Consider the following 16,338-nt stretch of genomic DNA (forward strand, 5'->3'; position numbering starts at 1 on the left):
AAAAGTCTTCTTCATATTTATTGCTTTTCCCAATGAAGAAGACATTTACAAAGCATGGAGACAGGCAGTGCAAAAGAAAAATAAAAATCTACATTCAAATTTTGCTTTATTTGTATCTTTTAACTCTTTTCGTAATGTTAAGCTTATTTGTAATAGTGAGCAAGAGCTTATGCTGTGTTAACATTCTGAACTGTATTGTTGATGTATAACCTGAATGGCACGCAGCTTTAACTGAGCCAGTTCTAATCTTTTCATTTGGTCTAAATATCAGAAGTCAAATAAACAGGATTCAACTATAAGGAACTGTGAAACTGAAAGCAGGTTACCAACTCTCACATTCATAAAGTTTTTCAATTCAGTCAAGCACATTTAGGGTAAAATATGTAATTTTTCCTCTCTTTGTGTTCGAAGATCTGCCAAAAAGACCTAATTACCCAAGTCGTGTCTGCTAGACAGAAGCCATATCGTGCTTGGAAATCAAGGTCAGCTCTACAGATCTGTCAGGGCTTGCTGGCAGATACTCTGGGAATTTTTGTTGGCATCAATTGTGGATGTACACGGGAGCCAATAGCTGCTTTTTCTACCTTCACGGCAGATGCTGTGGACACTGCTCTCCCCTGCTGACAGTTTTCAGACAAATGGTTTAAATTAAGACATCACTTGGCTGTAGGAATAGCAAAAGCTGCTCCGATGGGTGCTTTTGTGCCTCCTGTGACTTCATTTTAATTGATGCATTAAAAGCCACAACCTAAGGATACTTTTTGCTTTGAGTAAATGCCTTGACCCTAACAGCCTGACAAGTCAGGAGAAGACAGCTCCCATGGCTTCCTGCTGAGGCAATGGTACACATATTCCTGAAAAGTAGGCTGGGATGCTTGCTGCTGCTTCTCCCATCAGGTGTTGTTATCCATTTATAGCTGTGGCTGTGTGAAGGGTAAGGATTGTGAAAAGTAACATGATTAGTGTTACCAATTGTTCACAAACCCTGTTTGTTCTCTCTCCATAGTCCCCTAGATTAGGATTCATCTCACTTTTAGTTAGGTATTTAGTTATAGCCAGTTGCCTCAGCTTCCTGTAAAATTAGTGAAGAAAGAGGGGGGGGAGGCAGGGGAGAGGGGATATCCTTCCTGAAGGCAACTGTTCTCTTTGCTAGGCGTCTGAAAGATGGGTGATTAATCATCCTGTGGAGGTAAATGGAGGATGCTGGCAGACCAGCCACCTGACTTTTAGCTAGCCAATTGTGAGGTGAGTCCTGCTTTTACTGTCCTTTTGTCTGGGGACTTACTGTGTCCTTCTGATCTTTGCTGTGATCCTGTATCAAAGTCTCTGCTATCTTGAAATATCTCTGCAAGATCCTATTTGTAGAAGTGTGCTGTTGATAATGACTACAGACCCAAGGTAAAATTTCCATCTTCATTTGTGCAGTTGCCCAACTCTGCAAGGGACTTGCTCTTCTGGAGGACCATCCAAACTAATGGCACTGTGCACTGGACTGGCTGCAAGCATAGCCTTCTTTTACCTTTCTAGTCAAATGAAGATCCTTGCTGTGTCCATTTTGCTTCCTCCATTTCATTAAGAAACCTCAGCTGAAGCACTCTGCTGGTTTGAGTTCGTGGGCAGGTATGGGAAAAGTTTAGCAGCCTGCTCACATGGAGGTTGTCTTTACAGAAACATTGGTCTAGGTGCTTTTCTTTCAAACCACTTGGCTCTTAGGCACATTTGTGGTTTGTGATTTGTGTGTGCCTGATGAGCAAGCAAGGTGATGAGTGGATCAAAATTAGTGTTCATTCTAGTTTGCCATCTGGTGACATTCTCATATATGTATCTGGATGGGTAAAAGCGATGCATTAATGACACTTGAGGAGGATGAGGATGCTCACATAACCTACTCTGCCACAGGTCACTAGCAGACTGATTGCTGCAGGGGTTTCGAACTCTGAGTATGCTAGATGTCAAGTCACAGGTCTTTTCCTGAGATTGGAACTCTTAGGTGACATTTTCTCATAGCCTGGTCCCTTCCTGGGCTTGTGCTGTGGAGTAGAAAAAGGCAATATAGTGAACTTTGCAAGAAATCTGAAAAGAGTGCTTGTTTATGGCATGGGATTTCTTAATAGCTTAATCACTGTTGGTTAAATAAGTATGTTAATATACTATGCTTGAATGACAACTGTTAGACTTTTCTACCCTATTTTCCTGGTGATCAAGCCTTAAGAAAGAGGGGGAGCCTCAGTAGCACTGCTATTTGGCAGTGACTTAAGAGGACCTTTCAGCATCTCAGTGAGTGAAATTACATCATAGTAATATTGGGAAAGTAGACTTATGAGATGAGCCCCATGGATTTTCTGTTTCCTGCCAAATATACTCATGCAAGGATTTAGTAAACCAAAAAAGTGTTTGGGTCTCAAGTGAGACCATAAGACCAGGTGATACTTCTGTGACTCAGAAAATGACATCTCAGTCCTAAAATATGGTAAAATACAGAACTGGAAAAATATCATAACCTTTAATATCTTTTTTTTTTTTTTTTTTTTTGTGTGTGTGTAAATTTAAAACCAAGTGATAGTGTGAGTTTGTGTTGACTTTGGTCAACAACATTGGTTGATTTTGGTAAATTGTTCAGTTGAGTGTGGGGCCTGCACTTTCCCAAATACAAATATCAGAAAATGTTGTATATGTTTTTTTTCTGGATTGCTTGTATTTTTCTCACAGAATCATAGAATGGCCCAGACTGGGAGGGACCTCAAGGATCATGAATCTCCAACCCCCCTGCCACATGCGGGGCCACCAACCTCCACATTTAATGCTAGACCAGGCTGCCCAGGACCCCATCCAATCTGGGCTTGAACACCTCCAGGGACTGGGCATCCACAACCTCTCTAGGCAGCTGTTCCAGCACCTCACCACTCTCATAGTAAAGAACTTCCCCCTGACATCCAACCTCAATCTTCCCTCCATCAACTTCACATCATTTCCCCTTGTCCTGCAGTTATCTGCCCTTTCAAAGAGTTGATTCCCCTCCTGTTTGTAGGCTCCCTTTAGGTACTGAAATGCTGCAATGAGGTCACCCTGCAGCCTTCTTTTCTCCAGGCTGAACAAGCCCAGCTCCCTCAGCCTGTCTTTGTAGGGGAGGTGCTCCAGCCCTCTGATCATCTTTGTGGCCCTCCTCTAGACCCTCTCCAACAGCTCTCTGTCTTCTAATCTTTTTGATTTAAACAGAGAATTGCTTATAAATACACTTTGGCCTTGCCACTGGCCAGAATCGATACAGAAGGCGTGGGACAGCCCAGCTGCTTCTGCAGCCAGAGCCCTGTGCTGTGCCGGGTTTGTGATGCCAGCTTCCACAAACCTGCAGGGTCTGGTGGGAGACAGTGCCTCACAATTCTACGCATCCTGTGGTGTGCTGTGTGGCTGATGAGGCAGATAGAGCAGCACTCTTGGGAGGGCTGGAGAGAAGGAAGAGCTGTGATGAAGGACTAATTCATTAGTTCCACACGATGGAAGGAGGGAGATGATCAATGAGCAGGCTTGTTGTGCCACACTCACCACCCTGTGGCAGAAGGGAAAAAGGGATTTTTATCTAGTGAAATGACTCACATTTTCCATTCAGTTAGTAAATATTTTTTTTAGGTGAGCTACTTTATTGATTCTGTTTTGCCAGGGTAATTGTTTACGTAAACTGGAATGAGTGGCACTTGAGCTGTACGACCTCCCATCATTGAGTTCCAGCAGGGGCCCAGTGGGATGTGTATCAGGCAGGCAAGGCACGGAAGCTCCTCTTCCCTGGGCTCCTTGGCTTGGTGAGGTGTGAACCTGGGTTTTGGTTTCCTCACCAGTTCCCATTATGGGCGGGAAAGCCACTTGCACTTTGGCCCTCCTGTGTCGCCACAGAGTGGCTGCACAGGAGGGGAAATAGCAAGAGAAAGGAGGAGGTGTAAACAAGGCAGCGAGTGACAAATTCATGCGGGGCCTGAATGGGGGCGAGAAAGTTTAATGTCATTATTAATTGTTACTGTTTTCTGGAAATGCAAATCTCTAATCAAACTGGCACCGGTGCAGAAATCTGGAGTGACGGGGCTTGTGCAATTATTTTTTTTCATCTGAGGCAGCTTCTGTCAGCCTGTCACCTACCAACAGCTAACAGTCCTGGGTAAACGAAGCTTTAATTTGGTGCGAAAGGAGCCAAGTGGAGAACGGAAAAGTGGAAGGGTCTAAGAAGGGCTCAGCTCAAACGTTTAGTAGTACGGAGACTGTAAGGGAAACATGAGAGGGGTGGGAGGGCAGCAGGTAGAGAAGGCTATCAGGGCGTTATTTCTTTCAGTGCTGCAAAGTCTAGTGTTCGTGCAGCCTCAGAGAGTTTTGTGGTGATTTCAGCGGAATGAGTATTTCTTTCTGACTTTTCTTTTTCTTCTTGCAGCGCTAGTGATGGTCCTGAATAGCACAAGTGTCAGCTGGAGTGCCCGCATTCAGATTTTCCTTACCTTTTGCAAGCTTGTAGCAATTCTGATAATTATAGTCCCCGGAGTTATCCAGCTAATTAAAGGTATGAAATGAAAAGTAAATGCTTTTAAAGTGCTTTTATCTTTACCCTCCCCAGTCTCCCCCCACCTGCCTCCACCAAATAATGCTTATAGCAGCAAAATCTCTTAATTAGTCTCTGCTTGTTCAACTGGAGCTCTGTACTGTCATGTAATTGATTAGAGGTGGAACTACACTGGGATGAACTGGTATTTCCTTCTGCATGCCAATGAGACTATTCAGATAGAGTTGGTTTTCAAGCCAGTGACAGGATTGCCCTTCTCTGTAAATTGCATTCTGTGTGAACTTTGGGGACTGTGCTGGTGCCTGCTTCTCTTCAGCACAGGGGTGTGGTGGTCACAGGGGCTCAGATTTGGGGATGTATGAAAGAAATGTTATTGTGGAGGCTGTTCCAATTGTGGGTGCTAATCTTTAATCTATCAGTAGGAATGGCTGTGATGATTCATTATCAGAGAGAAATGAATGATGTAGAGGTAATGTCTTGGGAAACAAGATAGCTAGCTGCTGTTTTCACAGACTCCCTGCCTGCAGTTCTCTAGGATGCTCAGCTGCATGCATGCTTTACTTCTTAGAATTGAAAAACAAAGCATGCAGCTATATCATAGATTAGAATCACAGAATTGTTAAGATCAGAAAAGACCTTTAAGAACATCTAGTCCAACCGCCAACCCAACACATCCATGCCCACTAACCATGTCCCTCAGTACCACATCTCCATGTTTTTTGAACACCTCCAGGGACAGTGACTCCACCACCTCTGTAGGCAGCCCATTCCAGTGCCCGACCGCTCTTTCTGAGAAGATTTTCCTAATGTCCAACCTAAAGACGATAGTCTGGGCCTATCCAAGTGTAAGAAAGGAAAACAGGCCAGATCACTGCTGCCTGAGCAAGGAGTATGAAAATATCCTGCATGGACATGGTATGCAGCCTTTTCCTGCTGACATTTTTGGATGACTATTTCCATGCAAGCTTTGTTCCTGCATGGGTCCTCCCTACTGCAATGTTCAACTGCAGATAACCATCCATGAGGAAAGATGAATGTCCGGTGTTCCTTAGTGGCAGTACATTTACACCAGCAAGAAGACTAGTGGCTTTGTCAGCACCTTCCTCCATTATCAAAGGATTGGAAAGATCTTTACTGAATATTCAGTCTCATGGTATATATAATGTTTCTGGACAGAGACTTTGGTTTTCACACACTCATTTTGATACTGATCTTTGGCACTCAGCTATTCCTGCACCTTTTCTGCAATCTGCCTTGCACTTTTTTCAAAATGTCTAAACATTTGCATTTAGAGAAGCATGATTCTTGCTATAACATAAGCTACAGTGCTGCCTATAATGCAGAAGAGAAACTTATTAAATACTGAGAACTTCAGTCACAGGAAGGCTTAAGATACTGGGTTTGTTTACTTTACAAATGTTTCTTATAAGTGAAATGCTATTAATGCTCCATCTGAAGAAAATGTTAACAAACAAGGGAAATGTTTATCGCAAAAAACCCAGAGCTCATTTTGCTCTTTAGTGTTGATATAAGTCACTGCTGGAGACAACAGTGTGGTGTGTGTCATCAAACTCAGAATGCTTTACAAAAACGAACAGGTCAAATTCTGCTGTGACATGGCTAAGGACACCACAAGAACCTTTTACAGTTGCTGGCAGAATTTGGCTGCGAAGGTTGGGTCAGAAATTAAGGTCAAGGGCAGAACTTGAAGTCAGTGAACCACTGGGTGATTAAATGTTCCATGTTGTGATATATTTATTTGTTTTAAAGTAGGAGGTGACCAAAGAGCTTGTTTTTCAATTTTATTTTTTATTTTTTGATGTTGCAGGAGAAACACAGCACTTTAAAAATGCCTTTTCAGGGAATGATGCCAGTATTATGGGATTACCACTTGCTTTCTATTCAGGAATGTACGCCTATTCAGGCTGGTAAGTTGTTGAAACCTATAAGCATTTGTCCTGAAAGCAAACACTAATATGAACTAACAGAGGCATTTATTTATACAACAGATTGAGTCGCCATTCTGCCTCTTTTGCCAAACAGCATCGTGTAGTAAGGATAGCTCTTGCTGCTCTCCCATATGCTCGGTAGCTTCTCTGTAAGCAGCTCTGAGAAGGAAAGATTATTCTTCTTCGATATGCAGTATGTAAGCACTCAGTGAACACTAAAAAAAATCAGGCGTATTTCTGTTCTCAAGGCTAGAAAGAAGAGCAACAAGAAATGAACATTTTTAAATTCTTATTAAGTATTTTAATGGAAGGCTAAAAGTGATGATAATGCATTATTATCTTCAACAAGATTTTGTTGAAGAAGACAATGAAGATTACATGAAAAAAATCTCTCTCAACTGATATGAAGTTGTAGATCTCCATCCCACTTGTGCAGCCCTCAGCCTTTGCTTTGTAAAAGCAGCGTTTTAGAATCAGAAGCAAACTCTGATAAGGCCAGTGCAGACCACGAAACAAGATGAAAACACTGATTCTTGTGGCTTCTGCTCTGGCAGAATTGGACCTCACTTAACAAGAAGTGCAACTGGCTTCCACAAAAGTTAAGTGCTATTCACTGTGAGCAAAGTAATGAGAATCTGCCTTCAAGTATCTGGCTCAGAACTTTCTTTTAAGTTCTCCCCACCAAAGTACACAGTGGATGGTTTAAAAGAAGCTTCAACACTTCAAATCTACCTTACGATTTATTTGTGCTTAGCGAGGGCTCCACTCTGCACAGTGCTGATGTGCTTTGCAGCAGTGGCAAGAAAAAAAAGACTACAATATACAACAAAAAGACTGCAAAGCGTGGGCTTATTTTTGAGATAGCTTTGTCTGGAGGTCTTCCTTTTCCCTTCCATAGCCTCACAGGCAGTAAAGTTCTTTCCCTTGTACAAAAGCTGGGGAACGAACGATAAGGAATTTATTTATTTCATTCAGAGGGACAATGGCACCAGCATCTGAGTTCTCTGTTGGCCTGTAACTCCCCCATTGCAGGAGCAGTATAAACATGCACACTAAAGCACTGAACAGCACTTTTGTATTGAATGGTGGGTGGGTGAGTGGGGGGGGTAACCTGAGCGAGTCCACAGCCTTTATCTGTGATAGATATGTAAGAAAAGAGCCTGGCATTTTGAAGGCTCAAAGAAATTGAACTCATTATTGGGACAGTCTCTTCCCTCTTCCTTCTCTGATACAGCCACCTCTGTCTCATACATCCATACACATGATGGTTTCTCACTTTTAAAATATTGCCCTTGGTGTACACATTTCTACAGTGGCAACTTTAAAAGGTCTTTAATATTATTCATTGCCAAAGCAGAGCTGGTTTACTGTGAAATCTTACATCAAGAAGATTGCTATTCTGCTGTTGTTTCTTTCCTATTTCTTTCCTTTTTCCACATGACGTTCCAAACCTCCTGAAATAAAAATCATCTCTGTTTTTCCCTTACACGTTCTGACTTTTATTTCATGGTCCTGATTTGCCACTTATAGAAGAAATTAGCAGGAAAAGATCTCGTTTGGCTACTGCTTCTCCTAAGCTGCCTATTTATCTTTGTCACCAGCTCAAATTGATTGCCTCAGAGCACAGAAGAGCAGACCATTAAGTGGAGTGTCAATACCCTTGCACTATCAGTTTCATGGGGCTAAATCAATCCAATAAGCTGGATGTGAAGGAGTGCTGCAAGTGCTGGTGATGTGTCCCAGGACGGAGGCAGAAATTTATGCATAGCCTGTGACACTATTATCTTTTAATGATAGAGCTTTAAAGTACAAAACAAAGGTGGTATTGCTTATGTATGTGGGCTCATCCTGCCAACAGCAAGTATAGACTACTGGGTATAAAATGCTGGGAGAAAAAGGACAAGTAGAGAAAAGAGTGCAAGGAAACGTGCCTTTGCATTCATAAAATGACTAATGCAGAACCACCAAACTACTTCAACCTGGTAGCAGCACTCAGACAAGAAAAAATGTCCTAGGGGTCCTGTTAGCCAGAAGTCATCTCTCTTTGGAACTATCCTGACTCCTTGTTTTGTGCTGCACACAGTAGCAAGTCTAGAAACAAATGCTGAAGAGGTTGGATGAGATGGCAAACCTGGCTGTGCAGAATTTCATGCTGGGTCACGACGTGGCAAAAGACTTGAGGGTGCATATCTTTGGGTCTGTCTGTGTAGTGTTAGGGGGAACACAGTTGGCCTATGTCAGGGGAAAAGATGTGATTTTATCCCACGGTGACATGACATAGCCCTTGTCTTTTTTTCTGCTTTGCTGTTGTTTCTGAGAATTCTCTTCCTGAGCGTGAGGAGCCTGATGGAATTAAAAGCTCTGCTTAACTAAATGCATCTTCTTGATTCTCTGTGAAATAAATACAGAATTAAAATCTATTGAGACCTCATGATATACTTATGACTCTTTCCTAGGTTTTACCTCAATTTTGTTACTGAAGAAGTGGAAAACCCTGAAAAGTATGTACCTATTTTTATTATATTTTTTTAACTTTTGAAGGGTATTTGTAAAATACAAAATGCTGTAAAAGTAGTGATCTTCAGAAATTCCGCATGCTGGTCAAATTGCTTACTTTCCAGCAGATCTGATATCTGTTTGAATTGCAACTACTTGAAGATTTGCTATTTTTGGCCTGTCGTGACCTTATTATGTGTTCTGCTTTCATGTGCACGGAGAGCAGAAAACTAAGCAGCTCTCCAGGGCTCCGATCTCCCCCTCAGGATACAAGTAACTATCAGTGGCTCCTTTCAGTGAAAGTTGCTGCTATCCTGTCAGGGAAATTTTGCCCGAGAAACTTCTCTGCTGCAATATTTGGCAGTTTTGCTATGTTTAAATATTAATCCAATACTTAGTTCTTCTTGCTTTAGATGTCCCTATGTTGCAGGAGCTTGAATGAGTGCAGAACAGCATCCCATCCAATTAAGCCTAACATGGAGTATTGGTGGGAGTCTATTTCAAACCAGAGATGAGATCTCTCACAGCACCTGTCTGCAAAATGTGAAAAGAAAAGCTCTCCTGTTACGGACAGCTTGATTTGGCGGGTCTGCTTTGACAGATACATCTTGGTGAAAGTGGCCAATAGTAAAACAATATTAACCTTTTCTGCAATTAAAGAAGACATCTTGCCAAATGAAATTGGGTTATTTGAGGGAAAAAAATAACTATTTACTTGTTTTAAAATGATCAGACAGATGTCATTTCCTTAGGTGTTTTTTTTAAATGAGACACGTGACTGTGTACCAAATAACTCTGTTTAAAAGGATCTCCAGCACTATATGATCATGTAAAGCTGTACATCTGAGATGTGTAAAGAAAAAAAACAACACACAGCCATCAGTGGGGAGCATGCTGAAGGGCTTTAGGTGGCTTCTTCAAAGTCTCAGCTCATCCTGGTGCCATTCGGTATTTTTCTGAGAGACCTAAAAATAATTATATATATAAAAAAGATGTTAAACATGAGGGTGGCAGAAAGGCTGACAGATTTCTGTTGTCTCAGTGTCTTTGAGGGGTCCTGGGTGTTAACAGGCTCTTCAGTGCAAAAAGGATGTGTATACCAAGGCATTTATGACTGGGAGCTGAAGCCAGACAAATGCAGGTAGAAATAGCATTAATATTTAACAAGGTTGACTAATCATTAGAGCAAATACCTATGTAAACATCGGATGCCTCATCGTTAGTCTTCCATTCAGACAGAAAACCTTTTTAGAAGCTTTGTTTTAGTGAAACCCAAGTCATTTGGCTCCATGTCAAGCAGCTGGTTGACACTTCCCATCCTGCGGCACACAGGGAATCAGGTTAGAGGATCTCACAGCAGATCTGGGTTTAGCTGCCAGGAATCTGTTACTTTATAAAGTTCAGGGAAGCAGACCTATGGATTTTTATGCTTTAAAAAAGTCACTTTTATGGCAGACTGATTTAAAAAGAAATGTGAAACTAAATGAAATAAGTGATTCTGGTTCAAGTCTGCTTCAGGAAAGTCTTGGTGATGGGTTCAAAAGCATTTGCTAGATGCGATAAAAGTTAGGAATTTTCGTATGGTTACCATCAGTACTGTACAACGTTTTTAAACATACACATGCTTACCACCTTTTGGGACTTCTCATACAGGTATGTGTGTCTGCCATCCTGCCAGCTGTACCATGACTGACTGAAGTGATTGCTGATTTTTGTTAGAGCTAGTTTGGTTTGTGTTGTGTTTTTGTTTTGTGTGGTCTGAGTTAGAGGAGTGCATATTTTTGATCATGTTGCCCTCTGCTGCTTAGGACAGAAAGGCTTTGCCAGAGCAGGGCTGGCCTTGCCCACCTGATTTAACTTCTTCACAGGCAGCTCTGGAAAACCAGCTCACTTCTTCCTGTGCAGTGCTGTCACAGAGCTGTTAGGGCTTCTCTGCATTGTTGGGGTTGCACTTGGAGACAAAGATAAAGGCAAGAGCACAGTACTTGTAGCAGGGTGCCTGAGATCACAACCTCTGGGCACCAGGACAAATAAACAACGGAGGAGGCTGGGATTGTACGCCCTGTTTAGTAATTGGCAGGTGGGGACAGGGCGAGTGGCTCTTTGCCTGCTGTGCTATGAAAGTCCTCTGCACCCTCTGGAAATGGGGATGCAGGTCTCCCTTTACCCAAACAGGCGAAATGAAACAGTGGGGATATTTTTCATCCATTTGCCACCTTTGAATGGCAAAAAACCCCAAGCAAGCCCAAACCAGTTGCATACAGGCATCATGCGAGCCACTGATCACATTCAGTGTCACAGGCATTTTTATAATTTATTTTGAGCTAAGATACTGTCTTTCCTCTCACTCTTGTAGCGTTCCCTGTGTTAAAGATCACACACAGTGCTGTGGTGATACTCCAGGTGTTTTTGAAATGGAAGAAGTAGTTCAGCCTTGAGCAGCTTGGGGCTTGTAACAGCTCCAGGTGTGCAATTTGTAATATTTGTCAGTGTTAGGGATGCAAATTGCTTACAGCGACAGAGGCGAACGCGAGGATTCCTTCCGCGCTGTGCATGCCAAGGTAAATGTTTGTCAGAGAATCAGTCACAGTTGCCTGTTTCCAGGTGTGCGGCAGCTTTAGAGTAACAGACAGCAGGAGCTTGGGCGATCAGCCTGAGCCATCCCCTCCTGCTGCAAACATGCAGGGAAATGTGCTGAGAGCGTTCTGGGGGCAGCAGCGCCCTTACGTGAGTGGGAATGCAGAAATGCTCCTTTCTGCTGGGTAAGTCGTGGGCTGCCTCTGCATTCTTGTGTTGCGGATAGAGAGAGAAGGACCAGAGCCTTTGATTATATCATAAAATGCACAGGAAGATGCAAACATCTGCTGGGTCATCTTTTAGACAGTGCAGTTTTCCAGATAGGGATTTCTTTGTTTGATGTGATGCGTGGTGCACCGGGAAGCTTGCTGGAGTGTAGCAAATGCCACTGGATGGGCAATGGGGGTAGGAGAGATACACAGGGATAGATGGTTCTCTTAGCCTCACCCAGTGGAAAGCTGCTCTTGTGCTCTGGCAGAAAGTCTGTGTATATGGGCAGAAAGGGCTCCTGAGGGCCTGGGAGTCTATGTGGGTGCAGCACTCTGCCTAGGCAAAGTAAACTGCTGAGTTAGGTGTATAAGTAGGATAAAATACTATGGGCCTGAGGCACTGAGATACCTAGGTGATATGAAATCCTGGACAGGGACAGAGGAAATGAGCCAAGCGGAAAGGAAGCACCCTTTAAGTTACAGAAGGGAAAATGGGAAAGGAAAAGAAACAGCTTGAAAGTGAATGCTGTTGCTGTCTTTCCAGACTTCTGAAACAGCAGTGATTCTCACTTTGGAAATGGTACAGTCTCTTCTTTTGTACACTCAAAAGGACATTAATATAGCGTGAGCTATCATAAGATGTAAAAGCAGCTGTTTCTGTCTCCTGCTAAACCCCCTTTTGATGTCTCATTTTTAAGCCTGAACTTATTTCTTTTATTCCTTTCTGTTAAAGAGCTTCCCCCGATCAGTGCCAGAGGGCCCTGAAGCAACACCAAGTCGGTGTTTGTTCCACTGGGAGCTGTAGTTGCAGTGCTCAGCTTCTTTAATGTGCGGTATTTTTAAAAGGAGCCTGAAATAACTTTATTAACATGAGTAAGTGGAACAACACTGAAATGTAACAACGCATTCCTTTTTTACTTTTACTTTTTAAAATCATGCTTTGCATATGTGTGCTGGCTCAATCGTGATTGCTGTTTGAAATGGAATCTCTGACTAATCCCCGAGGCAGAGCTTCCCTACAATAACCTCATGCAGCCACATCACGCCGGCTTTGATCTTTTCGATTTTCTTACATTATAAGGATCAGCCCTACTCAGACTGAGGTCATATTGTATTGTCTAAATAATAAGTGAGCGAAGGAACAGCCAGGTCTCTGAAAGAGTATTTGTCACCTGAAAATTGACAGGAGCTGTGTTGCCTGGAGCAGTAAATTTAGAGGACTGGAAATCAAGCGTGTTGAACTTTCAGACTCATTCCTTATACACAGTCTTTGAGCTCATCTGTATTCTTGAGCCTCTGTTCTGTACTTCCAAGAAACAGACCGAGTTGTTTCAATCAAGACCCCAAAAGCAGCAGGTGCCCAGCCAGCACTTCCTTCCTCCCTTTGCAGATGGAGCAGGCTCTGAGGCTGGTGCTCGACTCTGTCAGGAAATTTGACAAGCTGCAGAGGAGGAAATGGTACAGCAGTGTTTTACATTACAGCGCTGCCTTCAGAGCCTTGTCAAAGCTGGGGCCAGTTCGTGTCAGGTGCTGGCCAAAGAGAACCCTGCTTTAAAGAATTCATGAGCCACGTCCTCAGTGTGAGCAGATGATGAGCCTGAAGGCTTCATGTTATAAAGATTAGGCTCTTGGCAGAAGGGCAAAAATATTATTTCAGTTTAAGAGAAAAGAAAGTAAGACTTGAACTCATTAACGACTTGAGGGAAGTCTGTGATCAAGTGGGCAACTGCAGGTATTGATTCACAATCCTTCTGGAACCCCAATACCTATTTTTTCTTTGGCAATGTGATTTTTTGTTAGTGCTGTTGGACTTAGGGAATATTTTTGTTTTAGTAGTCTTCAATTTCAGTTGCATAAAATGATGAACAGGAGATTTTTTTAAAGGATGTGGAGCCTGAAAATATTTTACAGCAGATAGTTAGATTCCTTAGCAGTAACAGTTAAGTAAATCTGCTATCTGGCCTCATCTCTTTTTTTTTCTTTTTCTATTTTTCTCTTTTTTCCCTCCCTGTTGGACTGTTTCATTTGCAAAAATTCTATTTCTGTTTGTAAAATAACTTTGGTCCAGCCCAAGCAATCTATCATTGTTTAAAAAGTTACACAGTGCAAAGAACATATTATTGAGATGTATAGTGTTTATAAGCCTGGTCTCAGATTGATAAATCATGTCTTGTGCTGTTGAAAAGCCAAGAAATGAATTGCTTTGCTATGACCTTGGGGTCTGAGATTAGTCAGTTTGTCTATTAGATTTTTCCAGTGTTCTTCTCACTTCATTTATTCCTTCTTTTCTAAGGAAGCAAGAAACAGTAGATGTATAGCAAGTCACCAAGGCTTGATGTCATTAGACATTTTTTAAAATCAGGGTTTCAAAATGTTTGCTGTAATCGGTTTTTATATTGGATTTAAATAATGTGAGTGTCGTGCCTAATTAATCTAAAGTGTACCACCCATTTGTATTAATTAAAGTTGAAAGTCACACTTGGCATCTAGGAGGACCAAGCGAGGCTTTTTCAGGGTGTCTGAGCACCATAGGGATGCAGATGGGTGGGAGGAGAATTGTGGCTGAGACACTGAAACTCCCCCAGTTCCCTTGTTTGTAGCTGTCTGATTTTGTCACTTCACATAAGGATAAAACTCCCCTTCCAAAATCAGTATCAGGAACTTGGATTGTGTTGCTGCTCACCACCAGTCTAGACCACCAGTAGTTACCCCATGTGCTCAGTAATCACAATGGAAAATAGTTTAAATTTCATTGAGAGGACGCAAGCCACTGCCACCTCTGTGCTTCTCTGTTCACCTTTGTTATTTTATAATTTAATGCCAAGCTCTGTTCTGAAGCAGAATATTGATGATTATAATCTTAGGAACCACAAAATGAATTAAGTAAGAGACTGACCTCCCTTCAGCTCTCCTATCGAATTTGTAACCTGCCTCAGCACTGCTTTTTATTTGGGAAAGAAAGACCATAGTTAAAAGCACCAAACGGGCACTCAGGAGATCTGGTCAGGCACAGACTTGCTTAGAAAGTGGAGATTGGGTTACTTCATTTTTTCTTCTCCTATTTCCCTGCTTTCTCTCCTCCCTTCTGTTTGTATCTGCCTTATGGTGTGAGAGGTACCATGTCCAGGCTGCAGTTTGAGAGGCTGTAATTGTTCCAAAGTTGGAGAACCCAGAAACCTTCTTTGGATTTAAAACTGTTATCTCCTGCCTGTCCCGAAGGCTTTAGCAGGTGGATTAAGCCCTGTGTGTGGCTTCTTTCGGGCACACTCCTGTAGGGCTCATGTGGTATCAGTGGAACAAGGGAGTGTGTAGATACATACACAAACCTGACAGCAATTAGCACCCGAGGGTTTTCCCCATGGGGCTACAATCTTTTTTTTTTTTCTTCAAATGAACTTTGGCCAGGCTTTCTCACAAAGTAGCTGGGTAGAAGCACAAATCCTTTTAAGTCTGAAGCTGGATTCAGATATCCCACCTTTATGTAAGCGGAGCAGCTTCTCTACCTGCAGACTGAAACCTTTCTTGTGCTATTCTATTCCATTTACTCATAAAAGATGCATTTGCAAGTTGTTTTGTTCGTGTCAGGCCACAGTGCCAAATATTCGGTGCAGAAATTATAGGATTACATCTGGAGATAATCGGGAGAGACAAATGCTAATCTTTCAGCTATTTTGCAAAGCCCATTTGCTCATGTGAATTCGTCAGATTACCTTAAAGTGAAACTCAGGTCAGTACATTACTTGTGTATTGAGTTATTTTTCTCTTTGAATATTTACTCTCCATCATAGAATGAGAATGTTCTATTTAAAACTCTCCAGCTACTTCTAAGCTGTTGTTAAAGAAATCTTGCTCTTTCTAATTTTCTTTGCACGCAACAGCATAGCAAACTGCCTAAATTCCATCAGTTCTCTGCTAAGCATCTCAGAAGACAAGTTGTCCAAACACCAGTGAATCTAACCTCCCTTTCCAGTGTTTAACTGTGCCCTGTGTCAGGGGTAAAATGATCGATTCACAGCCTTCAGACCTATAAGGAACCTTTAATGGGGGAAGTGAATCTCCCGAATGCAGAAAACAATTTACCAGACCAAATATCCTACTTCCACAGAATCAAGAATGGGTTTTGCTATTTGTGAGGTATATAAAAAAGAATTTAATTAAGTCTGCGATTCAGTAGCGTTTGTGTGTTTTTGTGAGGGAGAAAGAGATCATTATTAGATCATAGGGGAGCTAGTTCACCGGCATGAAATTGGTCTTGATAAAATGAACTTGCTTTTACTTTTGCTCTTTCTCTAAGCTTATTAACTGCTTACTGCTTGCGTGCTTCACATCAGCAACTCATTCATTACAGTTTCTTATTATAAGGCTGATAATTCATTTCTGAAGCTAAGCTTTTCAGTCTTGAATGCATGTTTCTTAGATGGGCTTAGATTTCTGAAATCTCAGTTTGGAAATAAATTTTTGCACTTTTATACTCTATTTTTTTGACGCTCCTCCTTTTGCTGCAAGCTGGAGATTCTCCTAGAGTGGGACTCAAATATTCTGAGTTGCTTTGTTCCTATTTATCATC

The 16,338-nt window shown here is 42.1% G+C and overlaps 1 protein-coding gene across 2 annotated transcripts in view; it reads left to right on the forward strand.

Annotated features, from left to right (window-relative positions):
• SLC7A11 (solute carrier family 7 member 11) overlaps window positions 1-16,338 on the forward strand; it is a 58,734-nt gene that overhangs the window by 12,215 nt on the left and 30,181 nt on the right. For both annotated transcript variants that reach the window (XM_090138661.1, XM_090138660.1), the window contains 3 exons: window positions 4,415-4,540; window positions 6,369-6,468; window positions 8,946-8,990. In XM_090138661.1, coding sequence (XP_089994787.1) covers window positions 4,415-4,540; window positions 6,369-6,468; window positions 8,946-8,990 — 271 coding nt within the window. The remainder of the gene's footprint in view (window positions 1-4,414; window positions 4,541-6,368; window positions 6,469-8,945; window positions 8,991-16,338) is intronic.

Source organism: Phasianus colchicus, chromosome 4 (genome assembly GCF_987193195.1).
Source record: "Phasianus colchicus chromosome 4, bPhaCol1.hap1.1, whole genome shotgun sequence".
Classification (NCBI taxonomy): Eukaryota; Metazoa; Chordata; class Aves; order Galliformes; family Phasianidae; genus Phasianus; species Phasianus colchicus.